Source organism: Oncorhynchus masou, chromosome 1, assembly GCF_036934945.1.
Source record: "Oncorhynchus masou masou isolate Uvic2021 chromosome 1, UVic_Omas_1.1, whole genome shotgun sequence".
NCBI lineage: Eukaryota > Metazoa > Chordata > Actinopteri > Salmoniformes > Salmonidae > Oncorhynchus > Oncorhynchus masou.
Window position 1 is genome coordinate 43,740,892 of NC_088212.1, and position 26,674 is coordinate 43,767,565.

The 26,674-nt window shown below is 40.9% G+C and overlaps 1 protein-coding gene across 3 annotated transcripts in view; it reads right to left on the minus strand.

Moving 5' to 3' along the window:
- Positions 1-26,674, minus strand: part of ipo11 (importin 11) — a 240,221-nt gene that overhangs the window by 45,300 nt on the left and 168,247 nt on the right. For all 3 annotated transcript variants that reach the window (XM_064972628.1, XM_064972627.1, XM_064972629.1), the window contains exons 26-28: positions 25,237-25,358; positions 3,632-3,727; positions 1,938-2,022 (exon numbers count right to left, since the gene is read on the minus strand). In XM_064972628.1, the coding sequence (XP_064828700.1) occupies positions 1,938-2,022; positions 3,632-3,727; positions 25,237-25,358 (303 nt within the window). The remainder of the gene's footprint in view (positions 1-1,937; positions 2,023-3,631; positions 3,728-25,236; positions 25,359-26,674) is intronic.

Below are 26,674 nucleotides of genomic sequence, written 5' to 3' on the forward strand. Positions count from 1 at the left end.
CCGGTTCAGAGAAAGACTACAGCTAGAAGAGAAAGAGGAGGAGAGGAGGAGAAGGAGTAGGAGAAAAGGAAACGTAACAGCAGCACCTCCAGACACTACAACACCTAACCGCTTGCAGACAAACTAAACCACATCTTCACATGCTCTTGTTAAAGCCTCCATTTTACAAGACATCTGAACGTCCCCGAATGGAGATCCGAGACCTTAACCATTAATAAGTGAAGCTACACTTGTAGTACAACCAGGCGCCGTGGCTTATGGAGTGGTCACAGGGAGCCCCAGACGTCACTTAGCCAAAGGTCACTGTTGACGGGACACTCTAGCAGCACATAAACATGCCACTTAGAAACAGGTACACTGTTACACACACACACAGGCCAAATGCTACCTCACAGAGTATGTTGCATACAATTTTGCCAGGTGACACACAGAGGACACAAACAGGGTACGCTTTCATGCACACACACAGCCACACAACGTTATTCAATTGTGCAGGTGAGACACTCACTGGCATGCTAATGTGTTGATTGTGCAGTCTGATGAGGTCTGGAAACATCAATGTTTAAAATATTTAATCGAAATAGTGATTGAGGAGCAAGTGTCTAGTGTTAGACTGGTGTCAGTCTAGACAGTTTAGTGCAGTTTGTCCATTCTACCTCAGAGGTTTAGTCATTGTCCCCCTGTTGAAGTATGTCTGCTGCTTTTAAACAGCTCCCATTGAAGTGGGACCCTTGTCTAACGCTATGGTAAGCGCCACAGAACAACCTTTACAAGCTTCTGGATAGCTGAAATGCCTGTGACGATTTTCTCCCGAGGAGACTAAATATGATAAGCGCAACATGAAAGGTAAAGTGAAGGTTAAAAACAAGTGGACTTTAAAAACAACAACATGGTTTTGCTGCTTATTTCAATGCCCTTCTGAGAACGGTATGCAGGGCGGCACATAGGCTCAGTTAATCTGTCTCTTTAATGGAGGCCAGGGACAGGGTTCCGCCCTGCGACGAGCAGCACTAGAGATGTGAGCAGGAGTGTGTGTGTTTTGCTACACTCTAGACTCTAAGAGTGCTCTGACTGGGCCATGTTCCATTCTATTACTGTCACACTGGTGGTAGGGTGCTGTGTCCCAGATCACACAACCACTGAAGCAAACCCACCTGCTAGAAACAGCGCTTGAGTGCACACAGCGGCTGTGCAGGTGTGAGATATCTCCGTGTTGGACTGGGGATCTAAGGCAGAACATTTAGCGCTCTTCCACACTTAAAAAACGACTATGCTCTCCCCTTGCTGGCTAGCAAGCAGATCAACAATGTGTGAGAGAGAGCGAGAGAGGGAGAAAGAGAAGTCCGAGAGGGGAGGAAAGAGAGAAACGGAGAGAGAAAGAGTCAGACTGAACACAGCGACCATTCTTCAAGGGAGCTGCGCTGGAACAAGCAGTGCCAGCTGTGTGTGTGTTATAGTGCTGTCGCTTTGTGCTCTGCTGTCTTACCCTCAGGGGAAACATCAGGGGTCTGGGCTGAGGTGATAAGTGCTGTGGGACACCGCCACAGTGCCGACACAAACAAACATGCTAACAAAACCATGCGCGCACGCACGCACACGTATACACACATTCCCACACACCCCTGTGCGTAGATGTGCACCAACACACCAACTTATCCAACCTGTTTAGGAGGGTAAGCGGGCGGTTGGTAGAGTAAAGTCATACTTTAATATATAGCGTTATTATTTTACCCACTGTGAACCACCTGTGGAGCCTGCAGAGGAACCATGATTGTCCACAGACACCCACCAGGCCGGACACACGTAAAGAGAGAAACATGGCTCAGAAAGTTGGTTTGAAACAAAACCAAATTACAACACGCTCTGCAGTGGGGAGAAAATGCTGTGGTTGTGATTTAACAGGACACACTGTCCTCTGTGTCTGTGTGTAGACTCACCAGTTTCTTCCTCTTGTCCTGTTCTGTGGGAGGCTCCTCATCGTCAGTCAGCTTGGGTTCCTCGAAATGGCTCATCAACATACAGCTAGCAGAGAGAAACACACACACATAGTTTACACGTGGACAGACAGACATGTACCAACACATACATGCACCCTACGCACGCACACATACATGCAAGCGCGCCACACACAGACAGACACATGTACAATGCGCCTACACATATGGCCCAACGATAGGCCCATGAATCATGCAGCCGTGTGATTGATAACGCAGTAGCGAATGTATCATAGACCTGGTGACTGTGATGAAGAGTCTTCGAGGGGAGAGAACCTTAGGGCATGACATCATCTAAAACCTATGATGCACTGACGACACTGCGGCATCACTCTCGTATATCATACACACCATATATCGCTGCATACACAAACATTCACACATGCATTCACATACATATTTATACAGGTGATTCTCATGAAACCAGTTTCAAACATATAGCAAATTGAGCTACAAAACCATGATGCATCTGCAAATATCAACTATCAGTCTGAGGACTAAGATGTTTCGTTTTTGGCAAAGTGTCTTATTTTAAATACATTTTATCCCGAAACCTTAAAATGTTCACCCCAAATTGTCATTACCAAAATACATCCGGATTAAATTCTCTGGTATTTTTTTTTTTATATAAAATGTTAAATTAGAAAAACCTAAAATGCATGAATGTTTGAAATGTTGTTTAACTCAGGCTTTAATTAGTGGAGCAACGTAAAACATATATTTGAAATTGATAACTTTTTTGGATCGTTACGGTAATGAGAACTTTGTGGAAATTGTGGTAAAATGCATAATATCTGATAAAAAACATAATAATATTTATGAAACAGATAAGTACAGATCTAATCTCAGTGATCCAAGAGGAAATGTCGTGAAAAATGACACGATTTTGTGGGTCAAATGTCAGTTTTGTGAGAATGACCCACACATGGATACGCACTCAGGCATACAAATAAACAAGCATGGTGGTGACTAACTACCCAGTAATCCCTCACTATTTGCGTCAACTTTTTATTTCCACCAGTGTGTCCGTTGATTGCAATCGCAAAAAACAATACAAGCAAGAAACTTCCATTTGCTAGGATGCGCAGAGCTGATTCCTAACAACTTTCAACAACAGCCAAAATAACTTGAGGAGTTGAAGTGTGAACTCCGCATGCCAGTTCGCTGTCTGGGCGGGGATCGGTAGCGCTAGGGCTGCTATCATATGTCTGGGGGTAAACACTATTACGCCGTGCACCATTGTTCCCTGTGCCATTTCACGCACCATTAAATCCCCAGATTGGCACAGCCACAGAGAGATGTTATGTTGAACCAGCACACCTACTCCTTATGGGATTACATTACTTGATCAAACTTTCTCTTTAGGCTTTTGGGTTTGATGTCGTTCAGATTCCTACCTCCGATTCTTATTTCATGAAGGTGCCCTCAGATTCTAACCACAGACACCGTGGTTCTTGATTTCTGTTTCTCACATTCACACAGTTTAAATGATCAGACTAAATCCATGTTGTATCATATGTACTTCCATTTCTGTCATCAGTTCTACTAACTGTCGTTGTGGTCATGCTATGGGCAAGCGATGGTCAGAATGTGGTTGTGCTTTGGTCGTGTTGTGGTTGCGTTCAGGCCAGACGTACTCTTTGAGGGTTGCTGTGTCAGAGTCTTCTGTCATCACGTCATGCAGCGCCTCCACACAGATGTTGATGATGCCACAGAACTTCTCCTGGACCACACTAGAACACAAAAACTCACATTAAAAGACGAACTACAACAACACACATTCGCAATAAACTGCAAAACAACAACAAAAACAAGAATATGAACAACAACCATTTAAGATACACTGGAACACAACAACAACAGAGTTAACACACAGAACATCTCTACACTGGGACACAATAAGAGACCGTTTCTTCTGGATCATCCACAGTGTCCGGTATCAAACAGGTGGATCAATGGTCCCTTTGAGAATTGTGTGTGTTACCGCGTGGCTCAGCTGGTAGAGCATGGCACTTGCAATACCAGGGTTGTGGGTTTGATTCCCACGGGGGACAAATATGAAAATGTATGCACTCACTACTAAGTTGATACGTATCAGAGCGTCTACTAAAATGTCAATTGCTTCAATAAAATAATGTTTGTACCCTGTGCTGCTACCATGCTGTGCTGTTGTCTTAGGTGTTTTGTCCTATAATTGTAATCCCAGCACCCGTCCCCGATGGAGGTTTTTTGCTAGGCCATCATTGTAAATAAGAATTTGTTCTTAACGGACTTGCCCAACTAAATAAAGGTTTTATTCATTGATGTAAATATTGCAATTGCCATCACACTGCCCTATCCCATCTGGACAAGAGGAACACCTATGTAAGAATGCTGTTAATTGACTACGGCTCAGCATTCAACACCATAGTACCCTCCGAGCTCATCATCAAACTGGAGGCCCTGTGTCTCAACCCCGCCCTGTGCAATTGGGTCCTGGACTTCCCGACGGACCACCCCCAGGGGGTGAAGGTAGGAAACATCTCCACTTCTCTGACCCTCAACACTGGGGCCCCACAAGGGTGCGTGCTCAGCCCCTTCCTGTACTCCCTGTTCACTCACACATCCAACTCAATCATAAAGTTTACAGGCGACACAACAGTAGTGGGCTTGATTACCAACAACGATGAGACAGCCTACAGGGAGGAGGTGAGGGCACTCGGAGTGTGGAAAACAACCTCTCACTCAACGACAACAAATCAAAGGAGTTGATCGTGGACTTCAGGAAACAGCAGAGGGAGCACCCCTATCCAAATCTACGGGACAGCAGTGGAGAAAGTGGAAAATGTTAAGCTCCTTGGCGTACACATCACAGACAAACTGAAATGGTGTTATGGGATTTTTATGAATAATGACTAAATTATGTATACATTTAGCTTAGAATTATAACTAAACAGAATACTACTCTGTTACTATATGAATGCATGAATCTTATTATAATCATAATACTAAATATAAGGTGTGTAGTTTTAGTCAATAATTAGAACAGAAAGTCCAGAAACGAATGGAGCTATCGTCAGACCGGCTAGAATACTGTGTTCCTTACAGGACATTCTGTCCCTACCCAGGGAGGGGAGAGACCTTGAGCTTGTAGTAGATTGATTAACAGGTGGCAGACAATATGAGAAGTGAACTATATTGCTATTGTATCTGAGAAGAGGGACATGTATTACGAAATGTGAGGTATATAGACCAATGTACAGGAAATGATAAGCAGAACATTCCCGCGAATAAACATTGAACTATTGTACTATTGTAGACTGGGCCTCTGTCTGTCTATATTTATATCAGTATCTTACAAATCCTGATATAGCAGACTGAGTAATTACAATTGAATTGGTTAATGAACACGAGAACAAAATTCTCATGACAAATGGTCCACAAACTTTTACAGATGCATAATCGAGAGCATCCTGTAGGGCTGTATCACAGCCTGGTACGGCAACTGCACTGCCCTTAACCGCAAGGCTCTCCAGAGGGTGGTGAGGTCTGCACAACGCATAACCGGGGGCAAACTACCTGCCCTCCATGACACCTACAGCCCTCGATGTCACAGGAAGGCCAAAAAGATCATCAAGGACAACAACCACCCGAGCCACTGCCTGTTCCCAACGCTACCATCCAGAAGGCGAGGTCAGTACAGGTGCATCAAAGCTGGGACCGAGAGACTGAAGTACAGCTTCTATCTCAAGGCCATCAGACTGCTAAACAGCAATTACTAACTCAGAGAGGCTGCTGCCTACATTGAGACCCAATCACTGGCCACTTTAATAAATGGATCACCAGTCACTTTAAATAATGCCACTTTAATCATGCTTAAATATCCTACATTACTCATATCATATGTGTATACTGTATTTTACACCATCTATTGAACCTTGCCTATGCTGCCCAGCCATTACTCATCCATATATTTACATGTACATATTCTAATTCACCCCTTTACATTTGTGTGTATTAGGTAGTTTTTGAGAAATTGTTAGATTACTTGTTAGATATTACTGTATTTTCGGAATTAGAAACACAAGCATTTCCCTACGCTCACATTAACATCTGCTAACCATGTGTATATGATCAATAACTTTTGATTTGTCCCAGAGTCTATTTGGGCAATTTATTTCTTGACAAGCTGACTAATAGATAGTATAGGATAGTAAATTAGGATAGAGATTGACATAGGCTAGTGATTAGGATAGTCGATTGACATAGGCTAGTGATGTTGCTGTTTGTTACTCGTCTTGTTGGCTGAGGAAAAGTAAATGGACAGCTATTCAGAGTGCACATCGTTTCGTTTATGAATTTGACCATTTAAGAAAAACAAGCATCACACAAAACTTGAAAAAAGCTATACAATCCACATGCGTAAAATCATTGAGGATAACACACAATGTCTGGGACTTTTTTCCCATTATGGTCCTCAGAATTTGGTAAGAAGGAACACACATTGTTGCATCCTCGACTTGGATGTTCTGTTAATGATAATTCAGAGGCGGAAAAAAAACACACACCTATTTAGGCGAGGTGCTGGCTAGCGGAGTAGAACACTTGAAAAATTAAAGGAGAGCAGCATACTCTAGGAGCTCAGATGCAATAATTTAATAACCGAATATCCAACGTTTTGACAGATAAGCGGTCTTCATCAGGATGAATAATTACCATAATCTAAATGTGATTTCTGTCATTCTGAGCACCTTGGGTGGATGATCTAATCAGCTTACGCACCCCAATGCATATGGGTCTGGCAGATTTCTCCAATGTCCGGTAAATTCAAATGTTGCTGATCAAATATCCAGTGCCACATTTTCCTAACGCAAACCCCGATGTGTGGCTTTATGTCACAGAAACGATATTGGCACCATGTGTGTGCAAAACATGTACAAGAGCATTCGGAAAGTATTCAGACACATTGACTTTTTCCACATTTTGTTACATTACAGCCTTATTCAAACATTGATTAAACAAATACAAATCTCAATCTACACACAATACCCGGTGATGACGAAGCAAAGAACAGGTTTAGAAATGTTTGAAAATGTATCAAAAATTTAATTGAAATACTTTATTTACATAAGTATTTAGAAATTGAGCTCAGGTGCATCCTGTTTCCATTGATCATCTTTGAGATGTGTATACAATTTGATTGGAGTCCACCTGTGGTAAATTCAATTGATTGGATATGATTTGGAAAGGCACACACCTGTCTATATAAGGTCCCACAGTTGACAGTGCATGCCAGAGCAAAAACCAAGCCATGAGGCCGAAGGAATTATCCGTCGAGCTCCGAGACAGGATTGTGTCGAGGCACAGAACTGGGGAAGGGTACCAAAAAACATCTGCAGCATTGAAGGTCCCCAAGAAAACAGTGGCCTCCATCATTCTTAAATGGAAGACGTTTGGAATCACCAAGACTCTTCCTAGAGCTGGCCGCCCTGCCAAACAGAGCAATCAGGGGAGAAGGGCCTTGGTCGGGGAGGTGACCAAGAACCTGATGGTCACTGTGACAGAGCTCCAGAGTTCCTCTGTGGAGATGGGAGAACCTTCCAGAAGGACAACCATCTGTGCAGCACTCCACCAATCAGGCCTGCATGGAGGTGGCCAGACGGAAGCCACTCTTCAGTAAAAAGACACATGACAGTCAGCTTTGAGTTTGCCAAAAGGCACCTAAAGGACTGACCATGAGAAAAAAATGTATCTGATATAATGAAAGCAAGATTGAACTCTTTGGCCTGAATGCCAAGCGTCACATCTGGAGGAAACAGGGCACCATCCCTACGGTGAAACATGGTGGTGGCAGCATCCTGCTGTGGGGATGTATTTCAGCGACAGGGACCAGGAAACTAGTCAGGATCGAGGGAAAGATGAACGGAGAAAAGTACAGAGAGATCCTTGATGAAAACCTGCTCCAGAGTGCTCAGGGCCTCAGACTGGGGCGAAGGTTCCCCGCCCAACAGGACAATGATCCTATACACAGCCAAGACAATGAAGAGCGGTTTCGGGACAAGTCTCTGAATGTCCTTGAGTGGCCCAGCCAAAACCCGGACTTAAATCCGAGCGAACATCTCAGGAGAGACCAGAAAATATCTGTGCAGCGATGCTCCCCATCCAACCTGACAGAATTTGAGAGGATCTGCAAAAAAGAATGTGAGAAACTCCCCAAATACAGGTGTGCCAAGCTTATAGCGTCATACCCAAGAATACTTGAGGCTGTAATCACTGCCAAAGGTGCCTCAACAAAGTACTGAGTAAAGGGTCTGAATACTTATGCAAATGCTATATTTAGGGTCATTAATAAAAAATAAAAAACTGTTTCTTTGTCATTATGGGGTATTGTGTGTAGATTGATGAGAAAAAACTAAACAATTGAATACATTTTAGAATAAGGCTGTAATGTACCAAAATGTAGGAAAAGTCAAGGGGTCTGAATACTTTCTGAGTGCACTGTATGTGTGCAAACACATGAATGTCTACATGGAGAGAAGTGACATCCACGGGGACATACAGTATCAGTCAAAAGTTTGGACCGACTCATTCAAGGGTTTTCCTGTATTTTTTTACTATTTTCTACATTGTTGAATAATAGTGAAGACATCAAAACTATGAAATAACACACATGGAATCATGTAGTAACCATCAAATTTTTAGACAAATCAAAATATATTTTATATTTGAGATTTTTCAAAGTAGACAGACACCCTTTGCCTTGATGACAGCTTTGCACACTCTAGACATTCTCTCAACCAGCTTCATGTGGTGACAGGTAGCCTAGTGGTTAGAGAGTTCGACTAGTAACCGAAAAGTTGCAAGATCGAACCCCGAGCTGACAAGGTACAAATCTGTCGTTCTGCCCCTGAATAGGCAGTTAACCCACTGTTCCTAGGCCGACATTGAAAATAAGAATTTGTTCTTAACTGACTTGCCTAGTTAAATAAAGGTAAGTAAAAAAAGAAAAGAGGACTACATTTCCAAGTCTTGAAGGACTTCCCACCTATGCGGAGCCCTTGCTGGTTGCTTTTCCTTCACTCCGCGGTCCAACTCATGCCAAACCATCTCTATTGGGTTGAGGTCGGTGATTGTGGAGGCCAGGTCATCTGATGCAGCACTACATCACTATCCTTCTTGATCAAATAGCCCTTATACAGCCTGGAGGTTGGTTTTGGGTCAATGTCATGTTGAAAAACAAATGATAGTGGGACTAAGCACAAACCAGATGGGATGGCGTATCACTGCAGAATGATGTGATAGCCATGCTGGTTAAGTGTTCCTTGAATTCTAAGTAAACCATTGACAGTGTCAACAGCAAAGCACCCCACCCCACCCCACCACACATTCTCCTCCATGCTTCACGGTGGGAACCACACATACGGAGATCTTCTATTCACCTATTCTGCGTCTCACAAAGACATGACAGTTGGAACCCAAAATCTCAAATTTGGACTCATCAGACCAAAAGGACAGATTTTCCAACAGTCTAATGTCCATTGCTTGTGTTTCTTGGCACAAGCTTGTCTCTTCTTATTATTGGTGTCCTTTAGTAGTGCTTTCTTTGCAGCAATTCGACCATGAAGGCCTGATTCACACAGTCTCCTCTGAACAGTTGATGTTGAGATGTGTCTGTTACTTGAACTCCGTGAAGCATTTATTTGGGCTGCAATCTGAGGCGCAGTTAACTCGAATGTACTGTTCAGCAGCGGTAACTGGGTCTTCCTTTCCTGTGGCGGTCCTCATGAGAGACAGTTTCATCATAGCATTTGATGGTTTTTGCGAGAGCACTTGAAGAAACTTTCAAAGTTCTTGATATTTTCCAAATTGACTGACTTTCGTGAAAAAGTAAAGCTGTTGTTTTTCTTTGCTTATTTGAGCTGTTCTCTTTTACCAAACAGAGCCATATTCTGTATACCGCCTCTACATTGTCACAACACAGCTGATTAACTCAAACGCATTAAGGAGGAAAGCAATTCCACAAATTAACAGGAACACCTGTTAATTGAAATGCATTCTCGGTGACTTCGTCATGAAGCTGGTTGAGGGAAAACCAAGAGTGTGCAAATCTGTCATCAAGGAAAGGGGTGGCTACTTTGAAGAAACTCAAAAATAAAATATAGTTGGTTGCTACTGTACATGTTTCCATATGTGTTATTTCATAGTTTAAGTCTTCACTATTATTCTACAATGTAGAAAATAGTACAAAATAAAGAAAAACCCTTGAATAAGTAGGTGTGTCCAACATTTTGACTGCTACTACACGTCAGACAACCCTGGAGCAGAGGTTCAAAGAACATATTTAACATCACGTCGGGCCTCAACTTCCACTACAACACACATTGCTCCCCTCGTGTGTCGCGTCTATGTTCGCCCTCACCTATTCACTGTCTCACTCATACCATTTCTAGCCACATATTCCACTTTTCTCTTTCCCGCTCGCCCTCCCCGTTGGTCTTTCTACCTGCTTTTTCTTCTTCTCTGTCTGGCTGTCGGTGTCAGTCTGTCTGTCGGTTTCACTCATCTAACACTCACCTACTTTGGTTTCCAAGAACCCAATACTTGGCAGGCATAAAAACACATAGGCCTATTGTGAAATTGCAGTACTTCCTCCCTCTACGAACTAACGAAGGGAATGAAGAGAACATCTCTCTAAGATCCAAGACCTGCTCCAGTCTACACACTACACATGTACTAGGCCATTAGATTGGATAATATTATCTATGGTTCAAATGCTCACATTTGTTGAGTTGAGTGCCCCTAACATTCTAAAACACGTCTCTATGGACTTTCCAGTGCTGTGTATGAAAGGGATAATAATGAAATAACAAATGACTAATAAGCCTTCAGTGGTCTAAAATGGGGGCTATAATAATAAAACGCCATTTAGCAGACACTTTTATCCAAAGCGACTTACAGTCATTGGTGCCTACATTTTACGTGTGGGTAGTCCCAGGAATCGAACCCACTACCCTGGCATTGCAAGCGCCATGCTATACCAAGTGAGCTAGATGACCACAAAGCTGGGTGTGAGTAGCGAAGGCCAAGCTTGTATTTCAGACATTGATTTGGAGAGACAGGAAAGTCGATTCCATTCTAGTGACAGGGATTTAAGTTTGGCTGGAGAGAGCAGATGGGATGGAGAGAGGTAAAGTGACTTCATTGATTATCCATGTGTAGTAATCTGTAGAGTGTATGTGTAGATTGATATTGGATTGGGAAGGAGTTGGGCAAAACCATTTATTTGGGATTTGATGGTACTTTAACTGTATGCCTTTTCACGAGGCACAATGATTGTACCTCAACATCTGCTGAAGTAAGTGTTAAAAAAAATGTAGGGTGGAAAATTCTTGCTAAACTAGCCCACTGGTAGTGCTTTATTTGACAGTCATGTTTCAGTGGTAACATCATGTTATTACTGTATGTTAGGTGGTAACCATGGTTACTATCTTGGAGGGGAGAGAGACCGGGAGACATGAAGTGAGAGAGGGAAAAGACCGTGAACAAGAAAGAGAGGGTGAAAGAAGATCTAGATAAGAAAATTCTGCAAATAATACATATTAGAAAGCAGGGAATGAGAGGGCAGTGATTGAAAATGAGAGGACAGAGACACATTTTCTCTAACGTGGTGAAAGCAAAGCCGATGGGGAAGACAAGGCCCAGCCACCGTTTGATAGCTCAGCTCAGTGCAAAGATATAATCGATCAGTGCTCGACTTTGGCAGGAGCTCATCGGAGCGGCGTGCCGGCACCTAAAATCTCTTGCTGCTTAAGCGCCTTTTACTCCTGCACCTAAATATAAACCGTACCGGCACCTATTTCAGACCAAGTCAAGCACTACAATCTATTAAACACCTGAGGATACATTCACCAGAGTTTGTTACATGTTGGACGTTCAAGCCGTCCCAGTTGTCTGCATGTCATCCTACGTTTTATTTATTCATAGGTTCCAACAGTTCATATAGGTTGAATTATTGAGGGCACACATCTGTGGGTATATATAGCTGGCTGGTTCCAGTTCAACCTCAAGTCTCATTCCCTAGCAAGCTAGCCATCTCACAAGTTATTTGCGAGCTAACTAGCTTACTAACTAACGTTATCTCACGAAATAGCTTCCTCACTGACTAACAAATATTAGCTAACTAACCAATTAGCTAACTAAATAACAGATCTGAAAGGACTATGCTGTCTAAACTACACTTCCTTCAGAAAGCTGAGGATACAGAATTTCAGTTACTTTGATGTTTCCCCATTGAACACCCAATGCCTAGCAAAAAGCATTTCATCGATTCATTATTTGAGTCTTTCTTTGAAAGGGTGAGAACAGTGGGTTGGCCATACCAATGGAAGGAAACGAGAACGGGAATATAACTTGAGATAAAGAGGGCAGTGGAGCTTCAAACTCAGCGTCAAACTTGTGGATGGATAGTCGAGACAAAGATAGACCACAGCCTGTCGTTTCTAATGGGAGCAAATGAATCCTAGTGGGCAGAGCCAAGCGATCCTATTGGCGCATTTTAGCGTGTATTAGCATACTTTCATTAGGGAATGCCTACTCTTAAGCGCACATGTGCAATAACTCAATTCGCCCTTGCACTCCTAAACAACGCAATTTATTAAAACATTGGCAAAGGATAAAGTCAAGAGAGCCAAGGCAGAGATCAAATGCTTCATTGATGAAAAAATAAGCAGACAAAATACATCTCTCTCCATCTTCTCCCACTACCGGCCACTGGGCTTCCTCTCATCACCATATTTTGTGGTGAGTAGAAATGCCAACCGGAAAATGTATACATCTGGTGAAACATCTGTTCGATTTGTGATCGAGCCGGCCGGAGTAAAAGTCGGCCAATAAGCTTTATTTTGTAGAATGAGTAGCTTTTTCATACTCTTGACAAAATGTCTGTCAATAGCTGGTTGTACATATGCTGTCGTTTTGCCATAGTAATGTACAGCTACTCCTTTGGTACAAAATTTCTACCCTCAAGTCTAAACATGCATTGCTGTTTCCATATTAACATTGAAATTATTGCTTGCATCAATGGCTAAGAGAAAACAACCATATTGAAAGAAGCCTCAAACTGCAAATCTTAAAAACAGACAATAGACTAAAGAAAAACTGTTCTGATGCCACCTCACAGAACAGTCTGAACAAGGTGCATGAAAAGTAGAGCCAAACAATTATACAAATGACATTTAGACACTTTTGGAGGACTACATCTTAAGCCAACAGACAAACTTGTCTCGGATACTTTCCTATTTCCAGTCATGCGTTTAATAACATTTTAATACTTTAATAACCTTGCTGTGTAACACGCACTATTGGACACCCCTACCCTTAATCTCCTTGATATTAGTGTCAGGCTTGATTGTCATGGCAACCGATTGAAGTAGGCGTCCGGCATCATATTAAAGATCTCTTATCACAAGTGAGGCTTGTGTCAGTTCGAATTCCGTTCTGCTCGACACCTCGTTCGTGATTACTTACCAATGGGTGTCACCCCACCTCCGTTCCAGAGGAGATAAAAACATGGACGTGTCAGGGAAGCCAAAGAGTGTCCCCGAGGAGCAAGGAAAGACACAATTCTTACTGTATGTAGCTAGTTGCAATGCTTCATGGTGCTAGGGTCAGGCAGGGGATTTTTCCCCCTCCATTAATACTTTAACAGTGTCATCCATCTATGAGGTATATCAGTGTCGTTCGAAGAAACTTGCAGTTTTGTACATTTCTGGTTCTGTGGTGGAATGTGGGTTGATTTGATTGAACTCAGCCTGTATTTTTGATGTATTCTGTGACTTGAGGACGTTCCCAACTGGGAAACTTCTATCTCCCTCTTGAGATCTCAAACAAACAAAAGCAACAGTATAAATGCTGCAATTGAGTATCTTATTAAGAACGGATACTCTCTTTAGCTGTTTGGCCACATTGAATCAGCAAAGCAGTAATTCATTCACTTTAGTTTCATTGTAAATGCTGTACAATCCTTGTAGTTCCACACATATGTCTGGAAGATTGGCATGCCAATTTACCAGGTCAAACAAAATACAAATGATCATGGCACACTTCCATGAAACTGACCACGCAACTTATGCATGCTAAGTAGAGGATATAATTCCAAAATGCGTACTTTACTTATTAAAATACTTGCAAAAGTCCTTTTAAACTTGACCAAGTAGGTGATAATCCTATGACCAAAAACAGGAGGACCAAAAGGCCAATAAGATTTCTTTCAATGGCTTAGAGACTAACACAAACCCATTGATAAACAACCCCCCCCTTTTTTTTACAGTGAAAGAAATAGTGACGGCTGGACTGAATAAGTAAGTATTTCACTGTTGGTCTACAGCACACCTGTTGTTTACGAAGCATGTGACAAATAAAAATAGATTTCGATTAATCTTTTGTTGCTAAATGCTCACTTTTAAAAGAAAATGAAGGGGGAGTGGTACCCCACTCAGACCAACACCTCTCTAGCCTCTTCAAACAGGAACACTGATTTACATTCAGTGACAGAAAATAAACTAGTCATCCAACATCATTATCATAAGATAGGACAAGAGGAGGCTGCAAAATTAAACAAATGATTGAAATGTAAGTGGCAAGGAACAGTTAGTGAGTGGAATAATTGCATATTAAAAGGAGACGGAGTAGTTACCTGAAGCCACCGTGTTATCAGATATTTACATTAAATTACTGGCAAAGCAGAAGCTGTTATCCCGATCTGACACACACGACAGTCAATTTACACAAAACAGTTTTTTTTTTAAAATCTCCATTTATTTATTTATGGATTGCACTGACTAGGTCGCTGTGGATAAAAGCATCTGCTAAATAAGGGTTTCCCAAACTTAGCCATTGTAGTAGTTGGAATTCGGTTCAATCGCAGTGGATCGAATCATGTAATAATAATTTGTGAAATCGCGAACAGGCGGCAAATTTTTTGGGAAAAAATACTTTGTTTTGGATTATGTGGTTGCAAAACTTGTTTTGTAGATACTTCAAGTTGGGCATTCAATTTAGGAGATATTGCAACTCAATAGATACTAGTCAACCTGCAAAGTAAACACGACTAAGGTAAGAAAAATATGACTAAACATTCGAAAGAAGAAAATTTGTGCGCGTTCTTCAGCTGTCTAAAAATATTTGTATGGTAGTTGGAGATGTTGTTAAATGTATAATTCAAGCTGAATAGGAACTTAAGCAGTTCATTAAGAATAGGTCTGATTACTTTAGTAGAATGATATATATTTCAGCGAGGTCATCAATTGTATAAAAATAATAATAATAATAATTGCAGAATATGCCTCTGCAAAATGAAAAACTGTGGTCCCGTTATACCAAAAGTCTAACATCTTTGGGTATGGCTGATAGGTGTATTTGCTTGCTCACCACAAAAAAATGAAATCCACTAAACAGTAAATCAACTGTGTATGGCCTAGTACTCTGTCACCGTACGATTCGATTGAGGTGACGTCTACAAAATTCATCAAACTATAGCATTTCATTTGTGACTGTGTGAAATTGCGGTTAGGTGGTAGTTTGGAGATGCAACACAGCCAGCAAAGGCTGTCATATCCAATTGCTGGACAAAAGAACTCCCACTTGCCTACAGTATGATTGTCACATCAAAACAAAAGAAAACTCAACCCCCAGAATCTGGATAAGGAATTTACAACCATACAACACAAGACTTACAAAGGATAAGTTAATTCTGAATCCTTTGAAAAGTTCAATAATATGCTTTACCTCCCACATGGCTATCTGCCACGGTATAATAATTTCAGTGCTTGTAATTCAGCGCTCATTGTCTGGCTCACATAAAAGACAAGAAAATAGAATATCAAATGAAATATTTATCGACCAACAGTTGTAAACAAATATTTGTAGTCTTAGTAAGTCCTGAGACTTATACACAAAGCTCCTGCTCCAGCTGTTAGGATACAACCATAATGTCAAACCTATGACACCACCCACCATCAATACCTTAGCACACTTAGTTTGTCGACATTTTGAGTCAAGTTGATCAATGTCTCGACAAAGCAGTAACAGATTTTGCTTTCAGGATGAGGGTCATCCTGAATCGACCCTGGCAATGTTTGCACTCTGTGGCGTCAGAGAGGTGTGAGTGACCCTTTTAGATTAGAGCCAGGGAGATGTTTTTTGATCCAGCCCAGACTTAAATCCTATCGACCAGCTATACTCCAATGGTCATCCTCTCTCTCTAACACATACTAGCATTTCATATTTTAAATGGTATTTTACAAAATGTTCCATCTCAAGAAAAAAACACTTATCTTCCAGAAGAGTTATTCTAAAACTTATAAAGCACATGTCACCATTTGATTTGAGCTTTGATCGGCATGACATTCAAGCCTCATGCTACCTGATCCTGATGAGCCATACATTAAAGACATTTTATGAGCCCGAGCCCAAATGATTGTGCTGGTAGCCTATAATATACAGTGCATTCGGAAACAATTCAGGCCCCTTCCCCTTTTCCAAATTGTGTTGCTTATAGACTCCAAAATGACAAAAAAAAGTTTCAAATGTATATAAAAAAATATATTTAAAAAACTTACATAAGTATTCAGACCCTTTGCTCTGAGACTCGAAATTGAGCTCAGGTGAATCCTGTTTCCATTGATCATCCTTGAGATGTTTCTACAACTTGGAGTTCACATGTGGTAAATTCAAATTGGTTGGACATGATTTGGAAAGGCACACGTCAATATAAAAAGGTCCCACAGCTGACAGTGCATGTCAGAGCAAAACCCAACCATGAGGTCGAAGGAATTGTCCATAGAGCTCAGAGACAGGATTGTGTCGAGGCACAGATCTTGGGAAGGGTACCAAAACATTTCTGCAGCATTGAAAGGATAAGCGCATTGGTCTGGGAGGTGACCAAGAACCCGAGTCACTCTGACAGAGCTCTAGAGTTCCTCTGTAGAGATGGGAGAACCTTCCAGAAGGACAACCATCTCTGCAGGACTCCACGAAGCAGGCCTTTATGGTAGTAGTCAGACGGAAGCCACTCCTCAGTAAAAGGCACATGAGAGCCCGATTGGAGTTAAAAATGCACCTAAAGACCTCCATGACCTTGAGAAACAAGATTCTCTGGTCTGATGAAACCAAGATTGAACTATTTGCCCTGAATGCCAAGCATCACGTCTGGAGGAAACCTGGCACCATCTTTACGGTGAAGCATGTGCCAGCAGCATACCACCCTGCGTCCTACTGCTGGCTTGCTTCTGAAGCTAAGCAGGGTTAGCCCTGGTCAGTCCCTGGATGGGAGACCTGATGCGGCTGGAAGTGGTATTGCAGGGCCAGTAGGAGGCACCCTTTCCTCTGGTCCCCCAAAAATATCCCAATGCCCCAGGGTAGTGATTGGGGACATTGCCCTCTGTAGGGTGCTGTCTTTCAGATGGGAGGTTAAATGGATGGAGTAGTGGTGTTAAGACCGGTGTCCTGGCTAAATTCCCAATCTGGCCTTCATACCATCATGGCCACCTAATCATCCTGTTTACAAATTGGCCGATTCAGCTCCTCTCCCCTGTAACTGTTCCCCAGATCGTTGCTGTAAATGAGAATATGTTCTCAGTCAACTTACCTGGTAAAATACGGGTAAAATCATGGTCTCCCAGCGGCTGAGACTGGGAGACTAGTCAGGATCAAGGGAAAGATGAATGGCACAAATCACAGAGAGATCCTCCAAAAGGACAATGACCCTAAGCACAAGTGGCTTCGGGACAATTTAATCAATTTCAGAATAAGGCAGTAACAAAATGTTGAAAAAGGCAAAGAGACTGAACACACTTTATAGGCTACCACACATGACATAAAATCAAATATATGTAGTAGCTCTTGGGTAAACAAATTAAACTAGCTCCAGTAGTCTAATCTTTTTGAGTGTGGACTGTATTACTGTACTGCATTTTGTTCGGGGGCGGCAGGTAGCCTAGTGGTTAAAGCGTTGGACTTGTAACCGAAAGGTTGTAAGATTGAATCCCCGAGCTGACAAGGTAAAAATCTGTCGTTCTGCCCCTGAACAAGGCAGTTACCCCACTGTTCCTAGGCTGTCAAGAACACATTTTTATTTTCATTAGATAAGGTGAAAAAAAAATGTGGACTGTGATTACACATTCAAACCATAAAGCTGGGAGGGAACATGCAATCCTGGTGCAGGACATAAGGCCTACAAATTAACTGGGGGCTAAAATATAATAGGGCCTATTTTACATTTGTATCATTAGTAGGCTGACACATATATACCTTTCAATCTTTACCAAGATTGAATATTTATGGTCTGAACAAATAACTGCTATAGCCAAGAGCCATTGCGAGTTCGCTCTTCTTTCAAACTCCCCTTGAGTTTTACTGGCTGCTGTACTTAACATTCAGCAAACAAGAACTTGATCTTCCAACAGTATATTCATATAAGAAATACAAAAACAAAATGTCCAGCCTTTCCTGGGAATTAGAAGGTAGAAGCTTATGCATAAACCATCATTCATTAGCTAAATATAAGGCTAATACTGCATTGAATCTATTACCCGAAAGAGGTAGGACATCTCATATATATATATATATATATATATATATATATATATATATATATATATATATATATATATATATATATATATATATATATATATATATCTTGAACAGGATTATATATCTTGAACAGGATTATCGATTTTGGGTTACATTTGAATGGAATTGATGGAGAGAGAGAATAGGGATGGGCATTTGACCTTTTTTGACTGTTCAGAGTACTTGCATGATTTTTTTGTTGTCAAGTACTCAAGTACTCGACTGAAAATAAATATATATACTTAAAAAAAAAAACTATTTTAGAACAAGAGTAGTACTGGAAAGAAATGTGCACATTTATCCATATGCCATCAGTGTGCACCAATGAAAAATGTATAACCATTACAGATAAATCCTAATAGCTAAATTGCCTCATATAGTCAGTCAGTAAAAAAACAAGTGCAATTTAAGATGAATTTATTGAAACTGTAATATCAAGTGGTTATATTATATCGTGGAACCCAATCTTCAAAAAGGAAGTCACCTCATCAGTGGGGCACTTGCTCAGTGGCAATTTTAGCATGTAAATCTTGGTGGGACAAACTTTAAAAAACTACTATGCATACCAGCAAAGCCACTACACAAAACTAAACAATACAATAATTGCACTATAACGGTGACAAACGGTGCCTACATAAAGCTGTCCCAACAGCAGAGTCCCAATAGCAGACCTTACCACTGTTACACCTGGCTATCAGCAGAGCCTTGTCTGGCAGCAAAACAGTTAATTCAGCCTCATTTACTGCCTTTAAAATAAACATAGCTGATATGACTGACTTGTTAAACAAATGTGGTTTCTACTGGGAATTGAGATGTACAAACTATGGCATAAGGGAACGACGAACGGATAAGAGGCAATCCGTAATTTCGATTAAAGCATTGAGCAAGCTAGGACCGACATTGTCAATATAACTATTTGTTCAGCACTCTTGAAACATACAGCGGGAGAATTCAGAATATGTTCCGTTCTTACAGTATTCTCCCTGTACACCAAGTCAGAACCGTGGGATAAATAACGGGGGCATATTTTTTTATACATTTTATAAATTACCTTTATTTAACCAGGCAAGTCAGTTAAGAACAAATTCTTATTTTCAATGGCGGCCTAGGAACAGTGGGTTAACTGCCTTTTCAGGGGCAGAACGACAGATTTGTACATTGTCAGCTCGGGGATTTGAACTTGCAACCTTCCGGTTACTAGTCCAACACTCTAACCAGTAGGCTACCCTGCCGCCCCAATAAGCAGACAATGAATGCTCTTACAATATTCAATGACATGTCTCTAAAACAGGCTATTGGCTAATTAAGAGGGGAAAAGGGAACAAATGAATAGTGTGAGGCACAGCTTACTAAACAACATACACTTAGTAAAGTTATTACTTTCTTAGCTACAGTATACATATCTCTCTGGCATATTGCATACAATACATTTTTGGACCCACGTTGTTGTGCTGTGCTCACTTCCTCCCAAACCACTCATTGTTGAATTCGCGATTTCCAACTTGTTGTGTACTGTTTATGTCCAATGGCCGATGAGCACCGATAGGTTTTTATCTATAATTTCTCTTCATACGACAAGGATTGAAAAGGACTTGCCAGTAGATTGTCAACTTATTCATGATGACTGCTGGCTAATATTTTGAAAGTATGATGTTGACATGATCAGTCCAATCAAAGCTATTGTACATATAACGTGATTTTACATTTTATTTCTGGCCAATGACCTTGAGCCTTCTTGGATGGGCACTTATAATATCAGCGGCCAAAGGGATAGAATTTTCGAGGTCTCCCCTTACACTTCGCAGTGACATAAACAACTGTTCAATAGTGTGGGGTCACTTACAAATGTCCTTGTTTTTGAAAGAAAAGCACATTTTTTGTCCATTAAAATAACATCAGAAATACAGTGTAGACATGGTTAATGTTGTAAATGACTATTGTAGCTGGAAATATAATATTTTTTTAATGGAATATCTACATAGGTGTACACCTATGTAGATATTCCATTAAAAAAATATTATCAGCAACCATCACTCCTGTGTTCCAATGGTATGTTGTGTTAGCTAATCCAAGTTTATAATTTTATAAGTTTATAATTTTAAAAGGCTAATTAATCATTAGAAAACCCTTTTGCAATTATGCTAGCACAGCTGAAAACTGTTGTCTTGATTAAATAAGCAATAAAACTGTCCTTCTTTAGACAAGTTGAGTATCTGGAGAATCAGCATTTGTGGGTTTGATTACAGGCTCAAAATGGCCAGAAACAAATAACTTTCTTCTGAAACTCATCAGTCTATTCTTGTTCTGAGAAATGAAGGCTATTCCATGTGAGAAATTGCCAAGAAACTGAAGATCTCGTACAACGCTGTGTACTACTCCCTTCACAGAACAGCGCAAACTGGCCCTAACCAGAATAGAAAGAGTGGGATGCCCAAGTGCACAACTGAGAAAGAGGAATATATACAGGATATACATATGCTCTATTGAGTTCATTATGCCTGTCCTTGGAATTTTCTAAATGGATGAACTATTCTACATTGAACACTTCATCTGGATGAGTTATGGCTAGGACATCTGTCTGGTGAGTAGGCCAAGGCTTAATGATTCTCATGAAAATACGCTCTGTCTTCATCAAACTAATGTTTTTTTGCATAGTTTCAGTGTGGAACCTGTCTTTGTTTAGGGGGGGTAATAGCCTAGGCTAACAAATTCTAAATGACACTAGCAGTTCCTAAAGTGGGGTCGTCACTAACGTTAGTTACCACAGCCACAAATTCATAAACGCTGCCTGTTTCTACAATTTTTCTTCATAAAATCAGATTTTAAACTTAACCACATTGCTAACCTTTTTTATATTTAATTAATTTTGGGCAACAGATATATACAACAAAATGCACAATGTGGACCAAGAGGATATAACTTGAAAGTATTCATTAAAACGCTTATCTCCAAAGTGGTCCTCGAAGGTAAAAATAGCTAACACATAATGATTAAAAGACAAGACAAAATTACAAACAACCATAAATACATTCATTACATTAACATCCTAAAAAGTGGAACTATTCACTGCACTTCTCCCTAACCTTAAAAATCAACCATAATCATTTCACATTAAAACAATCTAGTAATCGCACATCATACCGATCCTTCAAATAAATACACCTGACCAGCAGTAGGGGGCACAAGGGGCAATGGAGTGGTTTCCTTACTTAGATAACCTTGTCCGAATGAAAAACTTTGCCTGCTTTTTAAAGCTATTTTTACTTTTTATTTGCTTGATCTCCAAGGGAAGGCTATTCCAAATGACTGTATGTAAAAACGTGCTCCTCGCAGTACTGTTTACTCTTATGCCTCACACTAAACTTAAATTAAGACAAAAAAGCACATGTTTACTTTCATACATTTTTACAATACAGCCAATATTGACTTACTGGCTGTGGTAATTAGTGTCAACCGCAAAGTAGCCTAAGCAAAAATTACATAATTATTCCAAAACGGCAACTCATTGTCGGAACACATTTTCCTACTTCAGTTAACCAGTCCATTTTGAATTTGAGATAAAACTCAATTTGTCAAGGAATGGAGCTTGTGTATCCCATCAGTTAGAGACGTTTTTATAGGCATTTATTTCTGTAGGTGCACACAGCACGCGTGTGTAGAGGGAGCTGTCAGAACGCAATTGAGTGAGTGAGTGAGACATTAAGGGAGCAGAACTGTGTGATGCTTGGATTGGTTTCTTTTTTGTTGTGTCCCGCAATTGCACACGCACTGATTTAAAGCAGCTATATTCAAGTAATAGGCTGTTTTTAAAACTCTGCACTGCAATAAAAAAATATATCTTTACAATAACTGTTTTGTCAAAAGAAAAAAAGTTACCATGAGATACATGCATTGTGAACTGTGCTCCATGCTGAGATGTGCTGTCTATGATTGATCATGCAGATAGCAGTGAGAAGGCAATAGAGAAGCCAGATTTAGACAAAGCATATAAATGAACCGTTAACATCATGCTGTTCAGAAAAATAATTTACCAGTTTCTTGCAGTTATTTTGTCTCTGCGTACAGTTTGAAGTTGCTAACTAGTAGATACCATAGCATGCTAGTAGATACAATAGACTTCCAGACATTGCACTAACACTAGTTAGCATTGGCTAGTGAAACTACTTCTAACTTTCTTCATGCTGGATGCAGAGACAAAAATTGTATATGACTCCGTTAAAAAAGATGAAGGCCGCATTGCAAAAATTCTAGGGTATCACTTTAAACAACTAAAACCAGATAAAAAGTATGTATAAAAGACAATGGAGCTACAGTTGAAGTCGGAAGTTTACATACACCTTAGACAAATACATTTAAATTCAGTTATTCACAATTCCTGACATTTAATCCTAGTAAAAATTCCCTGTCATAGGTCAGTTAGGATCACCACTTTATTTTAAGAACGTGAAATGTTAGAATAATAGTAGAAAGAATGATTTATTTCAGATTTTATTTCTTTCATCATATTCCCAGTGGGTCAGACGTTTACATACACGCAATTAGTATTTGGTAGCATTGCCTTAAAATTGTTTAACTTGGGTCAAACGTTTTGGGTAGCTTCCCACAATAAGTTGGGTGAATTTTGGCCCATTCCCCCTGACAGAGCTGGTGTAATGGAGTCAGGTTTGTAGGCCTCCTGGCTCGCACATGCTTTTCAGTTCTGCCCACAATTGTTCTATAGGATTGAAGTCAGGGCTTTGTGATGGCCACTCCAATACCTTGACTTTGTTGTCTTTAAGCCATTTTGCCACAACTTTGGAAGTATGCTTGGGGTCATTGTCCATTTGGAAGACCCATTTGCGACCAGGCTTTAACTGATGTCTTGAGATGTTGCTTCAATATAGCCACATCATTTTCTTTCTTCAGGATGCCATCTATTTTGTGAAGTGCACCAGTCCCATCCTGCAGCAAAGCACCCCCACAACATGATGCTGCCACCCCCGTGCTTCACGGTTGGGATGGTGTTCTTCGGCTTGCAAGCCCCCCCTTTTCCTCCAAACATAACAATGGTCATTAATGCCAAACAGTTCAAAATATTTTATATTCTTCAAAGTAGCCAACCATTGCCTTGACAGCTTTGCAGCACTCTTGGCATTCTCTCAACAAGTTTCATGAGGAATGTTTTTCCAACAGTCTTGAAGGTGCTCCCACATATGCTGAGCACTTGTTGGCTGCTTTTCCTTCACCTCTGCGGTCCAAATCATCCCACCATCTATATTGGTGAATGCGGAGGCCAGGTCAACTGACACAGCACTCCATCACTCTCATTCTTGGTCAAATAACCCTTACACAGCAAGGAGGTATGTCTGGAGCCACTGTCATGTTGAAAACAAATAATAGTCCCACTAAGCCCAAACCAGATGGGATGAAGTATCGCTGCAGAATGCTGTGGTAGCCATGATGGTTTATTGTGCCTTGAATTCTAAATAAATAACTGACTGTGTCACCAGCAAAGCACCCCTACACCAAAACACCTCCTCCATGCCTCACGGTGGAAACCACACATGCAGAGATCATCCGTTCAACTATTCTGCGTCTCACAAAGACACGGTGGTTGGAACCAAAAATCTCAAATTTGGAGTTATCAGACCAAAAGGACAGATTTCCAACAGTCTAATGTCCATTTCTCGCGTGTCTTGGCCCAAGCAAGTCTTCTTATTTTTGGTGTCCTTTAGTAGTGCTTCCTTTACAGCAATTCGACCATGAAGGCCTGATTCACACAGTCTCATCTGAACAGTTAATGTTGACATGTGTCTGTTTATTTGGGATGCAATTTCTGAGGCTGGTAACTCTAATGAACTTATCCTCTCAGCAGCAGAGGTAACTCTGGGTCTTCCATTCCTGTGGCAGTCCTCATGAGAGCCAGTTTCATCATAGCGATTGATGGTTCTTGCGACTGCACTTGAAGAAACTTTCAAAGTTCTAGATATTTTCCGGATTGACTGACCTTTATGTCTTAAAGTAATGACAGACTGTCGTTTCTCTTTGATTATTTGAGCTGTTCTTGCCACAATATGGACTTGGTATTTTACCAAATCTTCTGTACACCTCCTACCTTGTCACAGCACAACTGATTGGCTCAAATGTATTAAGAAGGAAATCAATTCAACAAATTAAATTAAATGTAATTAGTTAATTGAAATGCATTCCAGGTGACTACATCATGGTTGAGAGAATGCCAAGAGTGTGCAAAGCTGTCATCAAGGCAAGGAGTAAATATTTGAAGAATCTCAAAATTAAAATATATTTTGATTGGTTTAAAACTGTTTTGGTTACTACATGATTTCATATGTGTTATTTAATAGTTTTGATGTCGTCACTATTATTCTACAATGCATAAATAGCAAAAATAAAATAAAACCTTGAATGAGTATGTGTTCTAAAACTTTTGACCGGTATATATATATATATATATATTACACTGTTTGGACACAGCCGACCCAGAAAACACTTTAGTGTCCCGCCCAATACATTTCTATGCAAACGCTGGTGTGTGTGCCTACCTGTGTTTTTTTTGTCAGCCAATGGGAGTCAGGATATGGAAATAAAGAGAGCTGAAACGCTCCAACTAATTTGCTAGGTGTGTCCTCACCTGTTGTCTGACGGTAAGAGGGAGAGTAGAGCCAGAGATGACAGTTTCCTCCTCTCCGGCTGTGTGATGTTGTCCATGCGGTCAACCCACATCTCTATCACACCACCTAACAACTGGCCAATCTGAGAGAAAGTGAGAAAGAAAGGGAGAGAGAGAGAGAGAGAGAGAGAGCAAGAACACAAGGTTCAAGCATATCAGTCATCGGAAGTGGCCTCTGTCTTTCAAAGTCACAGAAAAGAAGTGGACAGGTGAAAGCATAACAGCTATTAGTCTTCATCCACAATGCTCTCACCTATTTTGTCGCATCAGTACTGATGGAAGAGTAGAGCTTATGAGATACACCCTACTGTATACAGTGCATTAGGAAAGTATTCAGACCCCTTAACTTTTTCCACTTATTGTAAAGTTTCAGCCTTATTCTAAAATGTATTCAATAAAATAATGTCCTCAATCTACACACATTACCACATGATGACAAAGCGAAACAGGTTTTTAGAAATGTTCTCAAATAAAAAAATAGATATACAAAAATACCTTAATTACATTAGCATTCAGACCCTTTGCTATGAGACTCGAAATTGAGCCCCGGTGAATCATATTTCCATTAATCATCCTTGAGATGTTTCTACAACTTGATTGGAGTCCACCAGTGGTAAATTAAATTGATTGGACATGATTAGGAAAGAGACACACCAGTCTATATAAAGTCCCCACATTTGACAGTGCATGTCAGAACAAAATCCAAGTATTGAGGTTTAAAGGAATTGTCTGTGAGCTATGGGACAGGCTTGTGTCGAGGCACAGATCTGAGGAAGTCACAAAAAATGTATGCAGCTTTGAAGGTCCCCAAGAACACAGTGACCTCCATCATTCTTCAATGGGAGAAGTTTGGAACCACCAAGACTCTTCCTAGAGCTGGATGGCTAGCCAAACTGAGCAATGGGGGGAGAAGGGCCTTGGTCAGGGAGGTAACAAGAAACTTGAAGGACAACCATCTCTGCAGCACTCCACCAATTAGGCATTTATGGCAGAGTGGCCAAACGGAAGTCAGTCTTTAGTAAAAGACACATGACAGCCCTCTTGGAGTTAGCCAAAAGGCGCCTAAAGGACTCTGACCATGAGAAACAAGATTTTCTGGTCTGATAAAACCAAGATTGAACTCGTTGGCCTGAATGTCAAGCGACACGTCTGGAGGAAACCTGGTACCATCCCTAAGGTGAAGCATATAGTGGTGGCAGCATCATGCTGTGGGGATGTTTTTCAGTGGCAGGGACTGGGAGACTAGTCAGGATCAAGGCAAAGATGAACGAAGCAAAGTACAGAGAGATCCTTGATGAAAACCTGCTCCAGAGCTCCCAGAACTGGGGTAAAGGTTCACCTTCCAACAGGACAATGACCCTAAGCAAACAGCCAAGACAATGCAGGAGTGGCTACAGGA